Raw genomic sequence first — 22,183 nt, 5'->3', positions numbered from 1 at the left:
AGATGTGTTCTGATAAGGATAGATGTCAGAGACCAGTTTCTTAGTTTACTTATAGGAAGAAAATCAAATATTTGTCTAACCTTTAGTTGTTCATTTTGTTTTTAAGGAGGATTAACAAGCATATGACAACAGCTTGATCAACATAGGCTAGAGTCTAAGGGTGATGTTATTGTATACAAACAAAAATAAATGTAATGTTGTCCTCAGACTTGAATTCACTTGGCCAGTGAATTTGAATATCGATCAAATAGTTAATAAATAAAAAATTACACTCACACAGTTAGAACTTGGCCTAGTTCCTTGAGTGTAATTTATTCATGTTATATCTAGAGAAATATTCACATCTAGATCTAGACACCTGTATTATTTTAGTTGGCATGGAAGTCGGCTGATAAATGTGCATTCTGATACCTAAAGATACGTTATATGCACAGGTTGTGTTAACTCTCAATAAATAGACTTCACTTATTGTAATGCTTTCATGGTATAGATCTCCTGTATTATATGTATCTAAAAGGTGACATGGATTTTGAGAAGCTTAGTATGGAAATCAAATATGGTTGAATAAACTTTTCATACAGGACTTGCTTTAGAGAGTGTACATTGGCTTTCTATGTGCTATTCTTTTCTATTCAATGGGAAAATGTGATAGGGTGTACGTCTCAATCTTACTTTTTCGAATCAAAGACGACTGACGTATAATATATATATGTATTCAGTAAGATTTGATCACGGATCTGTCAGTTTGTACATACAAATACATAGGTAATGTGCAATGCGTTCAGTTGCTGGTGTCTGCAAGGTTTTTGTAGGAGTCGGACTGAAGTCTCGAGTAATGGTGTGATTGAGATGACTGTATATTTGATTTAAATGTAATAGCGCTGCAGACATTTTACACAAACAGGATAACAAACATGGGCTTTCTTGACACCTGGTCCTCGCTAGGTGTGGCGAATTTGTGTGTGTCTGTTAACACAGCTTGCTCCGTAAGTACCAAAACGTTTGTGTGTTGATAACAAAGGTTCATCTGAGCATTCAAAGGCCTATACTATGTCAGCTAACTCTAAAGGCTATATATATATATATATATATATATGTGAATGTATTGACATGTTCATGTCAATGCTGCCGGTGTTGTTAGGTATGTTATGTTTAGTATTAATATTTTTGAAGGCTTTTGAGACAAATACATCCAATATTAATATTATTTATTTGCTGTCTATTATTCCTAATATTTGTGTGGTGCTGACACAATTATGATCACATGGGTATCATATTATGTACATTGGGGATGTACAGTTATTCATCACAATAAGGAGCTTTTGGTGAATTAGTTTAGTTAGATATTGTTCTTTTCAGATGAAAATCTGTCAGTTTATCATCATAATCTGAATCCGCTCACCTGCCCATAGTCTGTTCAACTTTTTAGGTCACCTGAGACGAAATCTCAAAAATTTCATATGTAAGTTCCCCTTGTTAGAAAAGTACTGGTCGGGATGTTTCTCAATTTACACAGATTAGTAAGAAGAAGGGAAAAATAGAGAGAGATCAATCTGACATGGAACCTATATATATATAGATTATTCAATGGTGGGCGCCAAGATCCCTCTGGGATCTCTTGTCTTGAACTGTTTATTGTTTAATTGTAAAACAATATAAACAGATTTTAATAATGTGAGTACAATACATACATTATAAGATTATAAATGTATCGTTTTCGAAGAATATTATGCTGTAATGTGTACAACTTAGTGTGTAAATCGTGTATCTGTATGGCAAAGATAATTTTACCCATGAACTTTCTTTGGACATCAGATAAGTCAAATATTTTGCTTGGTCCCGTCAACTTCGACTTATCCGAGTTTTACTGTACTTGTGTGAAAACAAAATGATGAGAAAATGATTCATACATTCTTTTTTGTCTTCACAAATTATGCGATGACTGAACCCATTTTCCTTGTAACTTAAAGTTTGCAGCCAAAGATACTCAGGTCGGTAAAATGCCATGTCTCCGTAAAAAAGTTGACACGGATAGGTTGAACATCAAATATTTTGCTGGGTCCTTTTGACTTTGACTTATCAAGTTTTTATAGTAATTATAGTTTATGTACACATTCCACATCAAATTGACAAATCAATTTTGTTAGCAAATGAGATAAGTGCATATATATAAATGAAGGAAGTTATTTATGTATCATACTCTAAAAATAATTGGTAAAATTTTATGAACGGTTTCTGTGGTAAACTTGCCCAAAATAGTTGAATTTCAGCCTAACACAGTATTTGATCGAGGTACTAGTAGACACTATGGAAATCTACCATATATAGTGCACACTTTATTCAAAAATTGACAAGTGAAAAAATCCATTGCACACTGTACACAGGTACATGCCATGGATGTTATTTGAGATTTGTAATAATGATTTCTTTCAATAACAGGATTATGATTTAATACTATTGTTTAATATATTAAGCATTTAAAAGTAAATATTGACAAAATTAAGTTCTCATAATATGCATGTTAGAAAATAAAATCATAAATCTCATGTTAGACTTATGTATGTATATATACATATAATCAGTCAGTAAGAGTTGTGTGAAATAATTAAAATTCAGATGCTTTTAATCACCAATTCAAGTTCCAGCAGAACTTGTGGTCTATAATTCAACAAGAAGCTGAAACTTATTTGGCTGACCACAGGCACACTTGATTTAATTTTTCAAAAGTAGTCCAAAGCTTGTACTGAATAATGAAGTTCAAATGGGGAAATCCATTTGACAGATGTTTACCCAATAGACAGACAAGTCTACCCATGATGTATGGTTGAGTCCTATAAAGAGCTTCTTGTGTGAGTTAAAGTGAAATTTTTATGTCTGTGTACCAGGGCATTGCCAGCATTGAATATGGGATACTAAATATTGACTCTTCAGCTTAGAGATGTACAGACTCATAATGTGGACTAGTATAGGACAATTTTTAATCCATTCATTGTCAAACAGTGCCTGTTAAAGCTTTCAGGAACAAGTTATTTGAGAAAGCACCTTAATATATTGAACCACTTCTAGCGATATTGGAGCTGTATAATACAAATAAGACATTACATAGTTTGCCAGCTGGCACTAATAGCTATATATATCAGGAGATGTAATTTTCTGAGTTAGTAAACTTAATTACAGTTAAACCTGTACTAGCAGGAACCCTTATATAGCAGACATCTGTCCATATTGGACAGTTCCAGGAATCCCCAATGAAAATCACTATATAAATATCATGCATGTTGTGGACACCTCCCTAATGCGGACAGGGGACACTTACTTTTGTCGGCATGTTGTTAAAACTTCCATATAGCGACACGTGAAACCATAGCCATGTTTTATTATTTTTAATGTCAGGTTGCCTTTGGCACCTGCCGTTTTAGTCTTGGTGGGTAAATTTTGTTAGTCACACTGTAATACAAATAATATACATCCGCAGCTTAGTATAGTTCCTATTTTAACAGCAATTATTGATACTATTTAACTGATGGTGTGACCGATATTTTCTATTGTTATTTCAGAATGATGGTCCACCAAAACCACGAAACACATCCTGGTCTGTGGATGATACGGGGGTTGATGGCAACGATAACCACGGCAATGTACCAATGCCGAAACGTGTACCAAAAAGGCGAATTACAGTGGTCGGGCTGAATACGGCAGAGGAAGCAGCCCAACAGGAATCAAGTAAGTTTGAAATGAGTTTTATTAGCAAACCTGGTCTGAAGGACCAAGGCGTGCTTATGCCATACCGTGGCATCTTGCGTCCAGCGTCCATCCTTCAATAACTGAATTATTAATCTGTACCATTGATCAAAATTTATCCAAATTAGGTAGTTAGCATCCGAAGGAGGGTGGGATTCAAATTTACACATATAATGGGGGAAGGGGCAAAAGGGGTCGATTTGGTAATATTGATATTTCAGTAGAAACATCCCAAGGTAACTTGGATTCAAATTTATACAAATGATGGGGCTGACCCTGCATGGGCCTGAAGGTCAAGGACAAAAGGGGTCCATTTGGCAATATTGGTATTAACATCTTCTCTGGAACTAAGAAACATCAGACATTGATATTTCTGAGGTTACATCCCTAGTTGGCTGGGATTCAGGTTTATTCATATGATGGGACTGACCCCCGAGGGGCATGGCCAAAAGAGGTCCATTTGACAATATTGATATTAACAACTTCTTCTGTGGATCTAAGCATTGTATGGCTTTGATATTTCACCGGTAACATCCCTAGGTGCCTTGGATTCAAGTCTATACTAGTGATGGGCAATAATATGCAATAATATATGCAAAAATCTTTTAAATGACTTATTCTCAATAACCATGAGGCCCAGAGACCTGATGTTGGGCCTGTAGCATGCTGGGGTGAAGGGCTATCAAGATTGTTCAAATATGCTTAAACTTTAGAGCGACTTCTTCTCATTAACCAAGAAGCCTAGAAACATGATATTGTGCATATAGCATGCTGGGGTAAAGGGCTATAACAATTGTTTAGATAAATAAGCATGACCTTGACCTTCATTTATGGCAACCCGTCTCAAATATATGCTAAAATCTTTCTAATGTCTTCTGGAGGAACAACACACGTAGAAGTGATATATTTTGCCTGTAGCATGCTGCAGTGAACACATTGACCTGAAATTCAAGGTTACAGGAGTCAAATCTACCAAAATATATTAAAATTCAGGTGACTGTTAAGACCCATGGGCCTCTTGTTTAGATCATCTGACCCGAAGAGACTTGATATTAGGCCTGTAGCATGCTGGGGTGAAAGGCTACTAAGTTTGTTCATGTGAATAACCTTGACCTCCTTTTGAGATTACAGGACTCGGGTCTTCAAACAACTTTTCAGCCGAAAACTCAATGCCAAGCAGTTATTCAGGCCCATAAGGCCGCTTTCTATTTGATATTCAATGAAGTACACAATGACCAATAGATTAGTCAGATGACAGTTAGGCTCATGGGCCTCTGTTTTTTTTTTACAGATTCCTATTCTCAAATGCACTTGAATAAACTCAAGAAAAACCAGGGAAATCAAGGAAAATTGAATGCCAGCCCAAGTTCAGGATATGACCATTCAGATTTTGAGAGAGGTAAGTGTGGCATGTGTCCATTTAAACTCACTTCCAATCCCACAATTTGATTTTTCGATTATTTTGCCTCCCATTGAGATCTTTTCAGCGGTCAGGAAGGCAGACTTGTTATTATGTCACCCAAACGAAGCGGGGGACATATTGTGTTTGCTCCGTTTTTTCTTATTATTATTCTTTGGCTTTCTTCTATCTTTCCGTGGTGATCTTGTCGAGCGATTTCCTCCTAAACTACTGGACGGATACTTATGAAACTTCTTCACATGATTATTGGTGGGGAGCAGAAGGTGTGCAACGTTCATGTTTCGTAATGAAATTTCAAAATGGCTGCCATTTCCTGGTCTCTGATTGGTCAAAATTTAGATATTGTTAGATTTTAGTGCAAATTGGTACATAGGGGTATTGAGGGAAGAATACAAAGGTACCACTTTCGATACTCTCCGTTACCATGGTAACGAAATGGAGGTTTCTGATTGGTTGAAATTTAGATGTTGTTTGATTGCAGCGAATATTGGTACATGCGGGTATTGAGGGAAGCCTAACACAATGGTACCACATTCGGCACCGTCCGTTGCCATGTGTTTTTATGAATAATACTTAATAATTCATCTTTGAAGAAGCATTAAACAACATAATAATAAGTGAGATGCAGATTACTTGATATTGATTGTCATTGATGTAACATTTTACATATTGACAATAAACCACAATGCACACATACATTATAATTAGCATAATTTACAATTGTTGGGGTAGTTTGGGGGACATTATAGTAACGACCACCCTTACAAATAGTACTTGTTGTTTCCTGATAATGACTGCTGTAACTCTGGCTGCATCCAAACTTACACTAATTAATCATTTATTATGTCTACCAACAAAGATAAAAGTGTAAATATTTACATATGTTAAGAGAAAGCTCAGTCCGTATCAGAAATAGGATATTGGTAGTCATATGGACCTATATTTTGTGATAAGCAGGGTTTCTCTGTATCTACATGCATGGAGACACATGAGCATGAAAACCCATTTGATGCCAGAGTGATGACATACATTTCATCTGTTACATAGTAATTAGCAGATCAATATTTATCATTGTTTTCCTTATATTTGATACTGATCAATTATATTAGCTTTTGTAGCTCTATATCTTAAGTCACCAGTACATTTATGTATATCTCAGCCAGATTCGGTCTCAGAGGTCAACTTTGTCAGGCATACTGATATCTTTCGATAGATTTGAAAAAAGGATTGTTTTTTAAACATACATAATGTTTGTTTATTAGAATCAAGAGTAGAATTACTGTGTATGCCCATATTTGATGACTTTTTCAGTATGCACCACCGTTTTCCATCAAATATGGTAATAAAAAATTCGCTTCAAACCACAGACTTGTGATATATCTGCATAGAAGTCTGTAATTTTACAGAAACTATTGAAATATATTAAAAAGAACGTTTTGCAAATAAGTGCACTTACAAAATTTGTATTCGTGATGGGATGTAAAATTGTTGAATCAGAGGTCAACGATAAACTTGTACAGTGTATTCATATGCACAACCAATACCGGATATTTACATTTTCGGCCTTGTGCACTGTAGTACTAGATGTTTACATTTCCCTCCAGTCTCTATTGTTATGGCATCCTTTTCACAACTTCAAAATAAATAAATTAAAATAGATTTACATACAAGTCCGTTATTTTACTTAAATATTTGAAATATATTTACTAGCATGTTACATTATTAGCAACAAGTGTGTATTTCAGTAATAAAGAGAGAAAAATATTAGCAACAAGCTGTGTATTTCAGTAATTAAGAGAAAAAAATACAGTCAAACCTGTCATATGTGACCTTCCAAGGGAGTCAATAAAAAAGGTCACATATGACAGGTGGTCTCTTAATCCAGGTTCAAAGAAAATTACCCGAAAAGGAAAGTTCATGATTAGTCTGCCACATATGTAAAATTTAACAGCTACAAATATTAGTACATATATGAAAAGGAATTACCTCAGTCATCAATTAAGATTGTGAATATAATCAAATCTGTAAGAGACCTCTTGAGGAAAACGAAAGAAAAAAAAGAAAAAGAAAAAAAAAAAAATCACTATTCACTTAATGAAATAAAATGCTTATAATATTAATAATGGACAATATATAGAAATATCCCCATTTCTACATATGTAGTACAATATCTATTTTTTTAAATTTAATTCAGTTTCTTTATTTTCATTAATATATATATTTAAATTCTTTAGCATGTTACAATAATTTTTTTAATTTTAAAATACAAAAAATAATCAAAGAGTTTGAATGGCTAATTTGATTATTTCCAGTGCCGGATACATTTACAAAAAACTTTTTTTTTTTTTTCATTCCTGAATTCCTGGTCCGGACTTCCGTCCGGATGATTAGTCACGTAACTGCATTTCCTTCATAACGATGGAGACGTTTTTAACTGGCAAATATCTGTCCTAATGTCTCAAAAAGAACATAAATTTCAGTTAAACAGTAAGTTGACTGTTTATTCACTCTTTTTCATACTTGTCAAGCAAATGTTTGTATTTTTATCTATCAAAATTTCGTGAAAATCGTCTGAATGGCGAGGACGTTTTTTCGCCATATCCCATCTCCTTTCATTCTTTAGAAGTAAAGTACAGTTTCGTTCCTTTTTGGGTGTTATCAGGGCAAAGATAATAAATTCAATACATTTTTTGAGACAGAATAAGACATTTCTAAAGTATTTTTTAATCTTTGAAAGCAGACAAGTTCGTCCGGTTTCTTCTTGATTATGACTTCTGCTTCCGTTTTAAAACTCGGAAAGTCGCTGAAAAAAGTCGCTTTTCAGCATTTGGGACACGGAAATGATGGTCGTTAGTCGCGTCTGACAGGTAGTCGCTTAATTCAGGTCACTAGTATAGTAAATAACGTTAGGAGTAAAAAATACGGTCGCATATGAAAGTAAGTCGTTTAATTCAGGTGGTCGCTAAGGCAGGTTTGACTGTATATTCAAAATGGCATTTGAGAGAATACATAGCCACAGGAGGAGCGGCATAGTTAGGCTATGTGTATGGGAGATATACTGTAGGCTTACAATATAGGTGGCATTCCTTTGAAGAAAATGGCCAATTAATCGAACACAAATGAGAGTTTCTTGTTGTTATGTGAACTGGGTTGCAACTTCACTGTTGCAAGAGAGGTATATAACTACAAGATTAAGGAAATAGAAAAGTAGAATCAATTGATTGGCATACTTGCACAACTTTGGAATGGTTTTGACGAGGTGACAGATAACTGCAGCAATATTCAGATGATATCAATATTATGGCTATGTGTGGTTGACAGTTGTTGTATTTAGATGCTTACTATATACCGTAAATATTTGTGTATAGTGCGCACTTTTTTTCAAAAATTGACAAGTGAAAAAGACCACTGCACAGTATACGCAAGTACAAGCCTTTTCCCAGTCAGAATGAATTTGATTTGAGATTTGTTATCGTTTCCTTCCACAGCAGGATTGATTTAATACTTATATATATATAACATATATAAAGCATTTAGAAAGCAATAGTTAACAAATAATCAAAGAAATGAATAGTTTTTCTGATGTTTAATTCCTTGTAATTGTTTATTTATCAGCAATTACATGGATTTATCTAAGCTTAAGTCAATCATGAGCCACACATTCCGTACACATACGATCTCACTTGAGCATGTTCCCGTTTTCAGGTCCAAAACGATGTTTAACATCTCAATTAACATCAAACAAAACTTGAAATGATATAGCAGTACTTAGTTATTTCATACTTTAATCACCTTATAAATCCAGAGTGTTGCCAGAAACTGATAACGTTCAACTTGTTTATTTACGGAAGCTGTAACAGCACGCATGCGCAATCAGGCAAGGGTAACACTAATGCCTTGATCTCGTGCGGCAGTCAGTGACCAACTGGCCATATAAATATGATCTGACTGTGAAAACTACCGGGGTACTCTTATTTATCTTCTGCACTGTAGCTGTATCCATTACACATGTTAATTCATTGATATAAAAGTTGTGACCAGCACGATGACAGCAGACTTGTTTCCGTACTGTATACAAAATGGCGGCCTGTGTTACATTACGTAGCAGTCAGCTTACTAGTCAATCGTATTATAATTGAGCTTAATTAGCTTTGTATGGTCATGGACAGATACCACAAGAGATCATACCTGTGTGAAAATCACAAGGTAATTGAGGGTAGGATTAATTATTTTGTTTGTACAACAGCGTAGATGGGACCGCTCCAATTTGCAAGCTGACTAGGCCTGTCATGGTATAATGTAAACAACCTGTCAATCCAATGTGTCAAATCTGACCGGTGATTCCAATTAAATGTGGTAAATAAGCTTTCATAAGTTACAAATTCCTATCATCTTTAATGCTTTAGAATTCAGCTACCGCGAAGTTGAATATTGAAAAAAAAAATTGTTCTTTTTTTTTTTTTTTTTTTTGAAATGAACCTCCAAAACGTACCTGAGCACTATACGGTATAATACAGATGAACATTGATATGGCATGTTTCAAACATTCAGTTGACCTATTGCCATCGCCTTAATTTTGTCAGGCGAATTCTGTCGTACACAATTTACATTTTCACCAGTCCCAGAGACCTGATATTGGGTCTGTAGCATGCTGTGATGACGGTCTACCAAGTTTGTTCTAATGGATGACCTTGACCTACATTCAAGGTCACGGGTCAAATCGGCTTAATTATGTAAACAATGATTTTGCGATAGCCAAGAGTCTCCTGATATTAGGCCAATAGTATTCTGGAATAAATGACAAGAAAATTTATTGACATGAATAAACCTAGCCTTATCTGATATTTGAATAAAACTGAAATCAGCATTGTGTCTGTAGAAATGACCTCAATCAGCTTCAAAGTTGCTGTAGAGCCAAGTAAGCGATACAGCCCCATTGGGCCTCTTGTATGTTTTTTGGATCTGAATTATTTTGAAAGGCAGTCTTACTGGATATACTTATCAATTACACTTTTCAGAACAACCACCACCAGTACCTGAGAAGGTTAAATCAAGTACAGTAAAAAGACCTCCCAGCCCAAGTGTCCCAAAAGCTTGTAAGTGGGCAGTGTATGCAGGTTCTAGTTTAGCTTTGGCTGCTTATGTATGCTATTAATATTATTAATTTTATTTTTGTTAACAAATGCTGTGGGATTTGAAATATTTAATACCTGATATATAATTGTCAATTAACACAAATTTGTATATATGGTGGATCACATATAAATGCATATAATATTCAGTATTGGAAAAAACAATGCAGAAAATGTCAATTGTGTGATTTAAAAAAATGGCCTGTGTATGATTATTTACTGGGTTTTTTGCCGTGTGACCAGCCAGGGTCATTTTTTTGGTAGGGTCTTCTTGTAGTAGTTTGTGACTACCTCTCTGAACAACATATGGGTGGCCCGTCACATATCATCCAGAGCAATTTGGGGAAAATGTCTTGCCCAAGGACATAACCACCACAGCACAGATCAAGAGTAGCCTGTTTCTCAGCTTCACAATAAACACAAATCGACATGGGTTAATGGGAGTGAAGAACCATGCACCTGGGAACTTCGTCTGAGATTTCCTTGTTGTAGCTCTAACCAACTGAGCTATTGCGGTCCCCTCATATAGGTTAATTTCTGTCAAATGTGAGCTCGTCATGTATATTCACAACACTCCTCCCCGTTTTAATAATGGAATGTGCTATTAGCATCAACATCTGCAGCTGAATCTGAACAATAAGGTCAACACCAATACCACTGCAGGACAAACTTCAAAAATGTATCAACCTCTCTCGTAGCAGGAACTCAACGGCCGCTCACGAGCTGAGCAGAGCATAGACCCATGTTAGCAATGATTTAGCCAACTGCGCATCTTGCCGAACCCCGGATGGCATCCCCGAACAGCTGGCCCAAAACCAACAGGTAACTATGTATCCACAAAGCAGGGGAAACAGGTAGAGCAACCATCCAACCAATAGCTTGTCCTCTGCAGGAATGCAGATCATCCAGCAGGAGTTTTTCTCCCCGATTCACCATAGGGCCGTGATCCATGCAGCACTGGCTAACCGAGATCACCAGCTTGGATGCTGCCCCCCGGATCAGCGGGATCCAACACAACGCACATCGCCATGAGGCGACCATCATCCCCAACACACCTCACCAGGCTGAGGCCATCATGGGATACACAACTTGAGGTATGGCATGGCGAGGAACGTGCTCAACCATCCCCTAAGTACCTAGGATCAGCCACAAACAAACAACTTCCCTCTGACGGCGCATGGACCCTCATTCAAAAGAACAAACCCTGCTCTCCTTCCATCCGATGTAACTTCAGCGATCCCTTCAGCATAGTTAACAGAGACACTATGCAACCAACATTCAATTCCATAAAGAAACTGACAATGACACAATGGATAGAGACTACTCGCAGAGCCCCAAGCACACCAGCCAGCATACTGCATGGCAGTCTATGAAGTAGCAGCAACCGCAGTGCAGCGCAGCTGCTCTGATCTACACAAGAGGGCGCTGCACTGAGCCGACCTTCGTATGAAGCCAAACTTCGACTATGAGGGCATGCATTTGCTGTCTGGCCATGAGTCATGATCAATAATGACTGCGAGACAACTTTCTCTTTTCCTCCATCATTCTACGAATGTTCTCTCAAAAGTTGAGTCACATAGACTGACATGCGAACACCACATGCAAGAGGGCACCAGGTTCTAAAGCCAAACATAATGCCGCCCTTATGCATGAGATGAATGGGATGTTAACGCGTTCAACACACTCAATCACATTATTCTCAATCTACGGGCCGATTGAGCAATTGAGGGAAACTCTTTTACCCAATTTTTCCTTTGAAATACGGTGAAATCACCAGGCAGAATCGCGGGGAATGACATGTTGATCGGTATATGTGTCGCGCATGTGCAAGTAATATCATGTGGCCAAAACATTGTAAGCTCACCTGGTCCGTCTGTTATCCTTCCGTCCGTCAACAATTGACTTGTTAGCTCACCTGGTCCGAAGGACCAAGGTGAGCTTATGCCATACCGTTGCGTCCATCGTCCGTCCGTCCGTCCGTCAACAATTGACTTCTTCATCATAACCACTGATCAGAATTTGACCAAATTTTGTCAGAAGCATCCCTATGGGGTGTGGACTCAAAATTGTACAAATGGTGGGGCTGACCCGCCGGGGGTCTCGAGGGGCGGGGCCAAAAGGGGTCAATTTGGCTCTATTAATATAAACGACTTCTTCTCTGAAACCAAGCAAAGGATATCGCTCCTATTTGCCTGGTAGCATCACTATGGGGTGAAGATTCAAAATTGTACAAATGGTGGGGCTGACCCCCCTGGGGGCCTGAGGGGCGGGGCCAAAATGGGTCAATATACCTATATTAATATTAACGACTTCTTCTCTAAAACCAAGCAATGGATATCGCTCATATTTGCCTGGTAGCATCACTATGGGGTGGGCATTCAAAATTGTACAAATGATGGGGCCTGAGGGGCAGGGGCCAAATATGGTCAATTGGGCTATATTGATATAAACAACTTCTTCTCTGAAACTGGGCTATGGATATTGCTCATATTTGTCTGGTACCATCACTATTGGGTGGGGATTCAAAATTGTACAAATGGTGTGGCTGACCCCACGGGGGCCTGAGGGGTGGGGCTAAGAGGGGTCAATTTGGCTAAATTGATATGAACAACTTCTCTTCTGAAACCAAGCAATTGATATTGCTCATATTTGACTGTGAGCATCACTATGGGGTGGGGATTCAAAATTGTACAAATAGTGGGGCCGTCCTCCCTTGGGGCTGAGAGGAGGGGGCAAAAGGGGTCATTTTGGCAGATTTGACATAAACAACTTTTTCTCTGAAACTAAGCAATGAATATCTCTAATATTTGACTGGTAGCATTCCCTTGAGTTAAGGATTCAAAATTGAAAAAATGATGGGGCCCACCCCCTTGGGGCTGAGGGAAGGGCCAAAAGGGGTCAATTTGGTTAAATTGATATGAACAACTTCTTCTCTGAAACAGCTCATATTTGACTGGTAGCATTCTTTTGGGTAAAGATTAAAAATTTTATAAAGGAAGGAACTGACCTCCCGGGTGCAGAGGGTGGGGTCAATTGGTTTAAACAACTTCTTTTTTTAAACTAAGCAATGGATATTACTCACATTTGTGTGGTATCATCCCTAAGGGGTTGCGCCAAAAGTCAATTTTATTTCATGAATTAATGCAGTTTTTGACATGCCTCACGTACCCATATAAAATGCCTATGATATATTGACATAGCAATACCAGTGACAAATATACTTAATCATCATTCTTGTTTCATATATCATGAAATCCAGCTGAGCGATACAGGCCCTCTGGGCCTCTTGTTGGACTTCTTCTTCATAACCACTGATCGGAATTTGAACAAATTTGTTCAGAAGCATCCCTATGGGTAGGGGACTCAAAATTGTACAAATGATTGGGCTGACCCCCCCCAGGGGCCTGAGGGGCGGGGCCGAATGTGGTCAATCAGGCTATATTGATATAAACGACTTCTTTTCTGAAACCAAGCAATGGCTATCACTCATATTTGCCTGGTAGCATCACTATTGGGTGGGGATTCAAAATTTTACAAAATGGGGTGGGGATTTAAAATTGTACAAATGATGGGGCTGACCCCCCAGGGGCCTGAGGGGCAGGGCCAAATGTGGTCAATCAGGCTATATTCATATAATTGACTTCTTCTCCTGAACCAAGCAATGGATATAGGGGTCAATTTGGCTGAATTGATTTAAGCAACTTATTCTCTGATACTTAGCAATGGTTTGAATGGTAGCATCCTATTTGGGTAGGGATTCAAAATTGCATAAAGGAAGGAGCTGACCCCCCCAGGGGGCAGAGGGCAGGGTCCCTATGGGGTCGCGCCAAAAGTCAATTTCATTTCATGGATTAATGCACTTTTTGGCATTTTTAGTATTAAAATAAAATCAATGTACATGTACCCATATAAAATGCTTATGATATATATTGACATTGCAATACCAGCAACACATATACTTAAGCATCATTCTTGTTTCATATCTCATGAAACTATGTGAGCGATACAGGCCCTCTGGGCCTCTTGTTTGTTGGATTTGTATTGGAATTCATTCTAACTTGGTTAACATTATCAGCTTGGGATGACAGTTTGATGGAATGTAAATGTTGGCCCTGACTGACCCCCAGGGGCTGATAGGCGTTTTTTTGTTTTTGTTTTTATAACTATTACTGTGCTAATTTTTCATCATTGTATATATTTTTTAAAAATTCTTTCAGCACAGCAAAATACAAAAAAAAAATAAAAAATTGTACATCGATTTTACATGAGAAATATATTTCATTCGTTAATTAGACTACTTTCAAATTATTTATATATATATATTTTGGGAATTCCTGAAATCTTGGTCCGGATATCCGCTCCGATTATTATTTACGTTACTGCATTTCCTACTTTAAAACGGTGACTTTTTTACCGGCAAATATCTGTTTTAATGTCTCAAAAAAGATAACAAACGATTTAACAGTAAGTTAACTGTTTATGCATTCCTTCATTGTTATATTTCTCATGCAAATTGATGTATCATATATAAAACGTTTGAAAATCGTCAGAATTCTAGACCGTCTCTTCTCCTCCTCTCCTGTCCTTTTGCACGAAAAGTAAAACAACTTGGGTGTTATCAAGGTGAAAATGGTAATGGAAGGCATTTTGGAGACTTCTGGTCGCTTATTGGAGAGTTATTGTTATCAAGGGAATGTACAATTGTGGTCGCTGGTCGCGTTAACAGAGGGTCGCTAAATAGAGATGATCGTTTGGACAGATTCGACTGTACTTGCTACTGAGTATGTATACTACAATAGTACAAGGGTCTTTAGAGACAGATGACCGTTAAGACCAATGGGCCTCTTGTTCATGATCAGGACTCCAGCATCAATTACAAATTAATGAAAATTGATTAATATGTTATAGTTGGTTTGAATATGTGCTCAGTTGAAGCCAGTTTCATGTCTTTTGGGGAGAAAGATGAGACTTGAGAATTTAATGTTGTTTAAATTTCATGTTTATTTTTCAAAATTTCTCTCATTGCAGCCAATGACGAGTCTCCCATCCCCCTCAAACCTACCTTGGCCCGTTCTGCAACAAAGCGCAGTACCAAAAAGGTGCCACCAATATCAACTGCTCAGTCAGATAAATTTTCCTCGATCCACAAGGAAGATGATACTGATAGTGCATATGCAGCTTCCTTGGAGAGCAACATGGAAAAGGAGTCACATCAAGAGGTAACACTTGTATTCAGTCTATATAAATCAGGTCTGCAAAAGGTCAGAATTTGCACCTCATTTAATGACTAATCAGTTTTGGTAGTCTACTGTTGCATCCACACTTATCATAATTATACACAGTGAAAGACTAGAAAATTTATTGACATGAATAAACCTAGCTTACTCTGATATTTGAATAAAGTGGTAATCAGCATTGTAACCGCAGAAATGACCTCAATCAATTTCAAATTTGCTGTAGAGCCAGATGAGCGATACAGGCCCATTGGGCTTCTTGTTGACTATGATTTGTTGGATTTCTATTGGAATTCATTCTAATTTGGTTAACATTATCAGCATGGCATGACAGTTTGATAGTGTGCACATGTTGGCCTTGTTGGCCGGGACTGACAAGGTACTTCGAGTTAAGCGGGTATTCGAGTTTTCCCGAGTTCGAGTTAACGAAGTTCCACTGTACGTAAAGTTTATGCATTTATTTGACTTCTGACCGGTCTTCTGAATGCCCTGTTCAATGACAAGTTATTTATGGCAGTTTCATGTAAATTGGTTGGCGTGATAACTTTGACCTGTCTATAAAGGTTATCTGTCTATAGTGACCGTTTTTCATCCTCCCCTTGACAGGTCTTTATAGACAGATTTTACTGTACTCATTCATGTGTGTAATCAGAATATCATCCATATTTTCTTAACCTTTTCCCAATTGAAATGGTGAAATTACTGAAAGATGATGTAGAATGCTTGATGATATGATGAAGTGTCATTTTAGACTTTGAATGAATTGCAGAAATATCTATAACATTATGATATAATCAGTCATTAAATTAGGGAGAGGTGATCTAACAGTCCTTTTTCAGGTACAATCTTCTGGGCTTTGTAGTTATATTGATGAAATCCTGTATTTCCCATTTGGGAAGTGTATTACTGAATAGTGAGCTGATTCTTTTTGTTGACAGATGATGAAATACCTCAACAGTATCCGCAATGGTTCCAAGGTTGGTTTGAATACACTACCGCATGTTATTCATTTTTTTTAACCTCACCTGCTCAGAGAGCAAGTGAGTTTATGCCGTGGTGTGGCGTTCACTGTCCGCCATCGTCTGTTGTCTGGCTGTTTGTCTGGTGTCAACTTTTCCATTTAAACAACTTCTCAATAATAACCAAGAGGCCCCAGGGACCTAATATTGGGCCTGTAGCATGCTGGGATGAAGGGCTACCAATGTTTGTTTAAATGAATGAAGTTAACCTTCATTCAAGGTCACAGGTTTAAATGAATAAAGTTAACCTTCATTCAAGGTCACAGGGTTCAAATTTGCTAAAATCTTTAAATTACTTTTTATCAATAATTAACCAAGAGGCCCTGGAACTTGATATATTGGGTGTGTAGCATGCTTGGGTGATGGGCTACCACGTTTGATCAAATGAATGACCTTGACTTACATTGAAGTTTACAGGGGTCAAATAAGCTGAATTTTTTAACCAGCTATTCAATAACCAAGAGACCCAGGGAATTGATATTAGGTCTGTAGCATGCTGGGGTGAAGGGCTATCAAGTTTGTTCAAATGAATAACCTTCACCATAATTTAAGTTTAAAGTGTTAAATTTGCTAAGATATTTTAAAGACACCTTTTCAAATAACTGTGATGCCCTAAGATCTTATATCTGGTCTCAGATACACTTGTTCTTGATTATGTTTATGTATAAAAAGGATCACTAGATAGCAGGTGAGTGATTCAGGTTGATTGGGCTCTTGTCATATTTTGGTTTTATTTTCAGCTCACCTGGCCCGAAGAGCCAGAGCTTGTGCCATGGTGCAGCGTTGTCTATCACCTTTTTGATTAAATCGCTATTAGTCATGAACGGGCATGAGGGATTGCCCCCAATAGTGGCGTGGGTGGGGCCCAATAAGGAAAACACATCAGATATTCTTTTAAATCCTTCTTCTGCAATAATGAAATGATTAAGTCAATAGTTGGTCATTGGGTGACAGGGAATAAATTTTGCGTAAACATTGGGTTAGAATTAAACCAGCCAAATGACCAGAAGTCTAGGCCAGGTTATTTCAGCATCAATTTTTTTATGACATGAAGCAAAGTTGGTAGGAGTTAAAAAAGGGTTGACTGATCAAAGGTCAAGGTGACTGAAGCAAAGGTCAAGGTCTGATTTTGTATTTTTTCACAAGTTTATAAACATTTTGTTATGATATTAAGAAAAAAAGGAGGGCAGAATTAGGCATTGATTCAACTGAGTAAAGGTGACCTTCATTCAAGGTCACATGGGTCATATATGCTAAAATCTTTAAACAACTTCTCAATAACCAAGAGGCCCAGGGACTTGATATTGGTCCTGTAGCATGCTTGGGTGAAGGGGTACCAAGTTTTTTCAAATGAATGACCATGACCCTTTTAAGGTCACGGGGGTCAAATAAGCTAAAATCTTTAAAATACTTCTTCTCAATAACCAAGAGTCCCAGTGGCTTGATATTTGGTCTGTAGCATGCTGGGATGAAGGGCTACAACATTTGTTCAAATGAATGACCTTGAGTTTCATTTAAGGCAACATTGGTCAAATAGAGTAAATTCTTCAAACAACTTCTTCTCAATAATCAAGAGGCTCAGGGACTTGATATTGAGCCTATAACATGCTCGGGTGAAGAGCTACCAAGTTTGTTCAAATGAATGACCTTGACCTATATTAAAGATCACAGGGGTCAAATAGGCTTAAATCTTTAAACAATGACTTTTTGATAGCACTAGACTCTTGTTTTGTGATATTAGGCTAAAAGTATGCTGGAATAAAGGAATAGAAAATTAATTGACATGAATAAACCTAGCCTACTATGATATTTGAATAAAGTGGTAATCAGCAAAGTATTTGCAGAAATGACCTAGATATACTTCAAAGTTGCTGCAGAGCCATGTGAGCAATTCAGACCCATTTGGTCTCTTGTTGCATCTTTCTGATCTCAAACTAAGAAATATCCCTTTAATTACTTGTTATAGTAGTATGATGTACTCAAGGTAGTCACATGACCGTTAAGGCCTGTTGGGCCTCTTGTTGGTGACTGTGGGTAATATATAGCTACATGACAAGGCCCTTGCTAACCACTTAGTATTCTTGTTTGCTTTTGAATTTTCTTTCGAACCAGATGTTAAATTTAGTTAAAGAAAAAATTGACGGAAATACATGGTACTAAGAAGTAGGTCCCAAAATGGGAAAACTATATGCATTATAGTGGTGGTACCGAATATCCAGGTGAGCGATACAGGCTCCATGGGCCTCTTGTTCACCTCCAGAAATGTCCCTTGTATGTTCTCTAATTTGTATTAACAAACTTCCATTAATAATACCTTTTTCAGTCTGTTGATCAGCTGTCTGGTGTGATGTGAAAATAGTAACTACATTTAGCATATCAAATTAATTAGTTGGTGCTCAGGGCAATTTTTGGAAAAAAAAAATAGATGAGGGAGGGCGGCATTTTATTTTAACACTTTATTGGATAAAAACAGATGCAGGAGATTTATTTTTTATTTTTCATTCATATGAAAATGAAATATTTTAATAAATCTTTTGAAGCAACTTCTGTGTTCATTAATTTTAACAAGAAACAACAAAATTTTCACAAAAATGAAACATGGCATTCTTTCAGTTTTTCTGGAAACATCCATGCCACAATTGCAATGGACCCATCCTGTATCGAGGTGTACAGTTCTTCCTTTGTACATGCTTCCGAAAACCCCCCAAATGTATTCTATAGTCAGCCATTTGCATCAACTAGCTAGGTCTCTTTAGCACTTGTAACTTCTTTTCGTTCAAACGCTTGAAATATTGACGAGACTAAAGCTTGAACCGGAATGCAGAATTTTCTTTCTGGATTCCCCCCCCCCCCCCCCCCCCCCCAGAGTTTATGGCCGCATTAGAGTAATTTTATTTTATTGTTTTATTGGATGCGAGTGGGCCTGAGAACCAATGAATTAATTTGTTATGTCCTATCAAGTTTTGTTACAGCACTAATATCTCTAATGCCCAGTGTTCATGGTGTAAAAGTGAAGTTGAAAACTTTGCAAATACGTACTATGTACATAATAATACATATTTCAGTACTTTATACTATTTCCGGATTCCATACCGGAAGTAGTTATTGGACTTGCCCAAAGAAATTTGGACAAAATGGCAGACTACATGTGCATTTTTGGTGTGTTGTTTTTTTCAGATAGAAACACAAATGTTAGTGTTATCATTGTCATTATTGAAGAATTTTTAATTAAATTAGATCTATGTGTCAAATTTTACCACCATGTAATGTCTTAGTTATATCTGAAGTGAAAATGCAGCACACCATAATATTTTTTACATAAACATCCTATGAAACCTATTACACTGATGGGGAAAAATGTAACCTGAATGAAAAAAACAGCAAGAATTTAGCAACCAAAGTATTTGTTTTGAAAGTTTCGAACACCTTTTATGTCCTTGGGTCCGTGGTCCGTGCGTCTGTAAAAAAACTCTTGTTATCACTATTTCTCAGAAAGTACTGAAGGGATCTTTCTCAAATTTTTGGGTTTTTTCAGTTATCCGAGATTGCACCTTGGCCTACATATATATTGCACGATTATTGTCTACCACTATACTGCTACTTAGTACAAAGTTCTAGGGTCTGTTTAAGTTAGATTACTGTGAAAGCCCATTGGCCTCTTGTTCAATATTTTGTGAAGTATTGGGTTTTTGCAAAATTCTGTTCGATCCATCAAAATATTTCGATGTGAATTCTTAAATCTGGTTTTGAAATACTTTTCCAATGAAATGATATTTTCTTTTTCATTATTTTTTATCTGCTAATTTTTCCCCCCTGCAAGTTTATGTCTTTTGCTTTTCTATTTTGAATCGTATAAAACTGCTAACTTAAACCTGGAGCTGCTATATGTTAAAATATCCTGACTGAGCTTTAAACACTTCTTTACTTATTGGAAATGAGAGAGAGAAAAAATATGTTGGTACCTAATTAGCTCTGATTTTAGGACAAAGCGGTATTTGAGGCCTGAACACATACTTTTCCTTAAGAATCTACTAGTACTGTGCAGTCAACACCTCTTATTGTTAGGGTTTGTCAATGTTTGCAAAATTATAAGAACTTGCCTAAAGATTCTTTTTCTTCGAAATTGCTAAAATCACTGATTGTGACTTCACAGCTGCTTTATTATCCCCGCCCTACAAAGTTGTCAGGAGATATACAAATGGGTTCCGTCAATCTGGATGCGCTTTCCAGACGATATCTTTTGAATGAATGACCGAATTTTAATGAAACTTGCATGGTAGACTTATAACCTGAACCCCTCTCTCAAGTTCGTTCATCGGCATATTCCGTGCATATTTAATGAGGCTGCTGGGACCTGATTGGCAGATTGCTTTCCGCACAATATCTTTCGAAGAAATGATTGGATTTGGATGAAACTTACTAGGTAGACTTATTACTTAAACTCTTCGCTCAAGTTCGATCATCGCCATAAATGAGGCTGCAGTGACCTGATTGGCTGATTGCTTTCCGTGAGATATATTTTGAAGGAATGCCCAGTTTTTGATGAGACTTGCTTGGTAGACTTGTTATGTTGATAACTTTCACAGGAACTTTATGACTGAACACAAAATCATTTAATGATTCTAAATGATATGTCATGTGTTTCATGTTTTTATGCATGTTGCCCACTTTAATTTCATGTAATACAATATTTGCATGGGCGGGGGATCTTGACGACTATGTCCTTGTTGATTTGGCAATCAAAGTAAGAACTTGTGGAAGATATTTCATCATTTTCTGGAGTAGTTTTCATATTTAAAGAATTGATTACAGCTACCAGTTTATGGATGAATGCAGAGCTCTGTTTGGTGGCTGTGTCTGACTTGAGGGACCTTACATTATATATGATATATGTATGTGGTCATTTAGGCTGATGTTTGTTTTTACAGATGATGAAGTCATTGCAAGGAATCCGAAGCAGTGCCCACAAGAAGAAGGAAAAGGTTGTGCTGGAGAAGAACTCCAGCCAGCAGAGCTTGACGTCAAGATCTCCCTCACCCGACTTTCATGAGAGTGGGATATGGAGCACGTCATCACGAGATAACGATTCAGACGCTAGCTCTCTTTCTAACCGCAGTAAGAAGAGGTATGGCTAGCATCCATCAATCTACACAACTTAAGAAATCTGAGTAAATGCAGACCTGCCAACTACTACTATTTTATAGTAATCTTTACTATTTTGTGGTGGTCGTTACTCTTTTTTCTCTCGAAATAGTAGCAAATTACTCTTTTTGATGCAATAGATTTGGCAAGAATTGTTAAGAATTACTCTTTTTTTGCTCAAAAATGGGCCAAATTACTATTTTTGAATTTGAAAGGTTGGCAGGTCTGTAAATGCAATGGATCTCACATCAGTACATATTTTCTTGGAATATCAGATCATTGATAAAATCTTCTTTCCAGAGTTCTGATAGTTGGTCAGTTTAGGAGTATATGAGATCAATGTTTGTGTTGTATGTCTATCAATATGCCCAGGGACTAATTAAATGCATATATTCTGACCCAAAGTAAATGACATGTCGTCTGGAGGATATAGAAAGAAAATTCCAGACATAGACTTATTGCTTGATAAATAAGGTACAGTACCTTACGCTTAAT

The 22,183-nt window shown here is 37.1% G+C and overlaps 1 protein-coding gene across 5 annotated transcripts in view; it reads left to right on the top strand.

The window, feature by feature from the left end:
- Positions 1–22,183, top strand: part of LOC117323254 (TOG array regulator of axonemal microtubules protein 1-like) — a 54,663-nt gene that overhangs the window by 11,289 nt on the left and 21,191 nt on the right. For 3 of the 5 annotated variants that reach the window (XM_033878355.1, XM_033878358.1, XM_033878354.1), the window contains exons 2-7: positions 3,558–3,723; positions 5,033–5,140; positions 10,180–10,257; positions 15,322–15,512; positions 16,466–16,504; positions 21,475–21,671. In XM_033878355.1, the coding sequence (XP_033734246.1) occupies positions 3,558–3,723; positions 5,033–5,140; positions 10,180–10,257; positions 15,322–15,512; positions 16,466–16,504; positions 21,475–21,671 (779 nt within the window). The remainder of the gene's footprint in view (positions 1–3,557; positions 3,724–5,032; positions 5,141–10,179; positions 10,258–15,321; positions 15,513–16,465; positions 16,505–21,474; positions 21,672–22,183) is intronic. The other 2 variants (XM_033878356.1, XM_033878357.1) reach the window with 2 other exon arrangements.

Source organism: Pecten maximus, chromosome 3 (genome assembly GCF_902652985.1).
Source record: "Pecten maximus chromosome 3, xPecMax1.1, whole genome shotgun sequence".
NCBI lineage: Eukaryota > Metazoa > Mollusca > Bivalvia > Pectinida > Pectinidae > Pecten > Pecten maximus.
The sequence above is the reverse complement of the archived record's forward strand: the minus strand, read 5'-3'. Positions and strand labels throughout refer to the sequence as shown.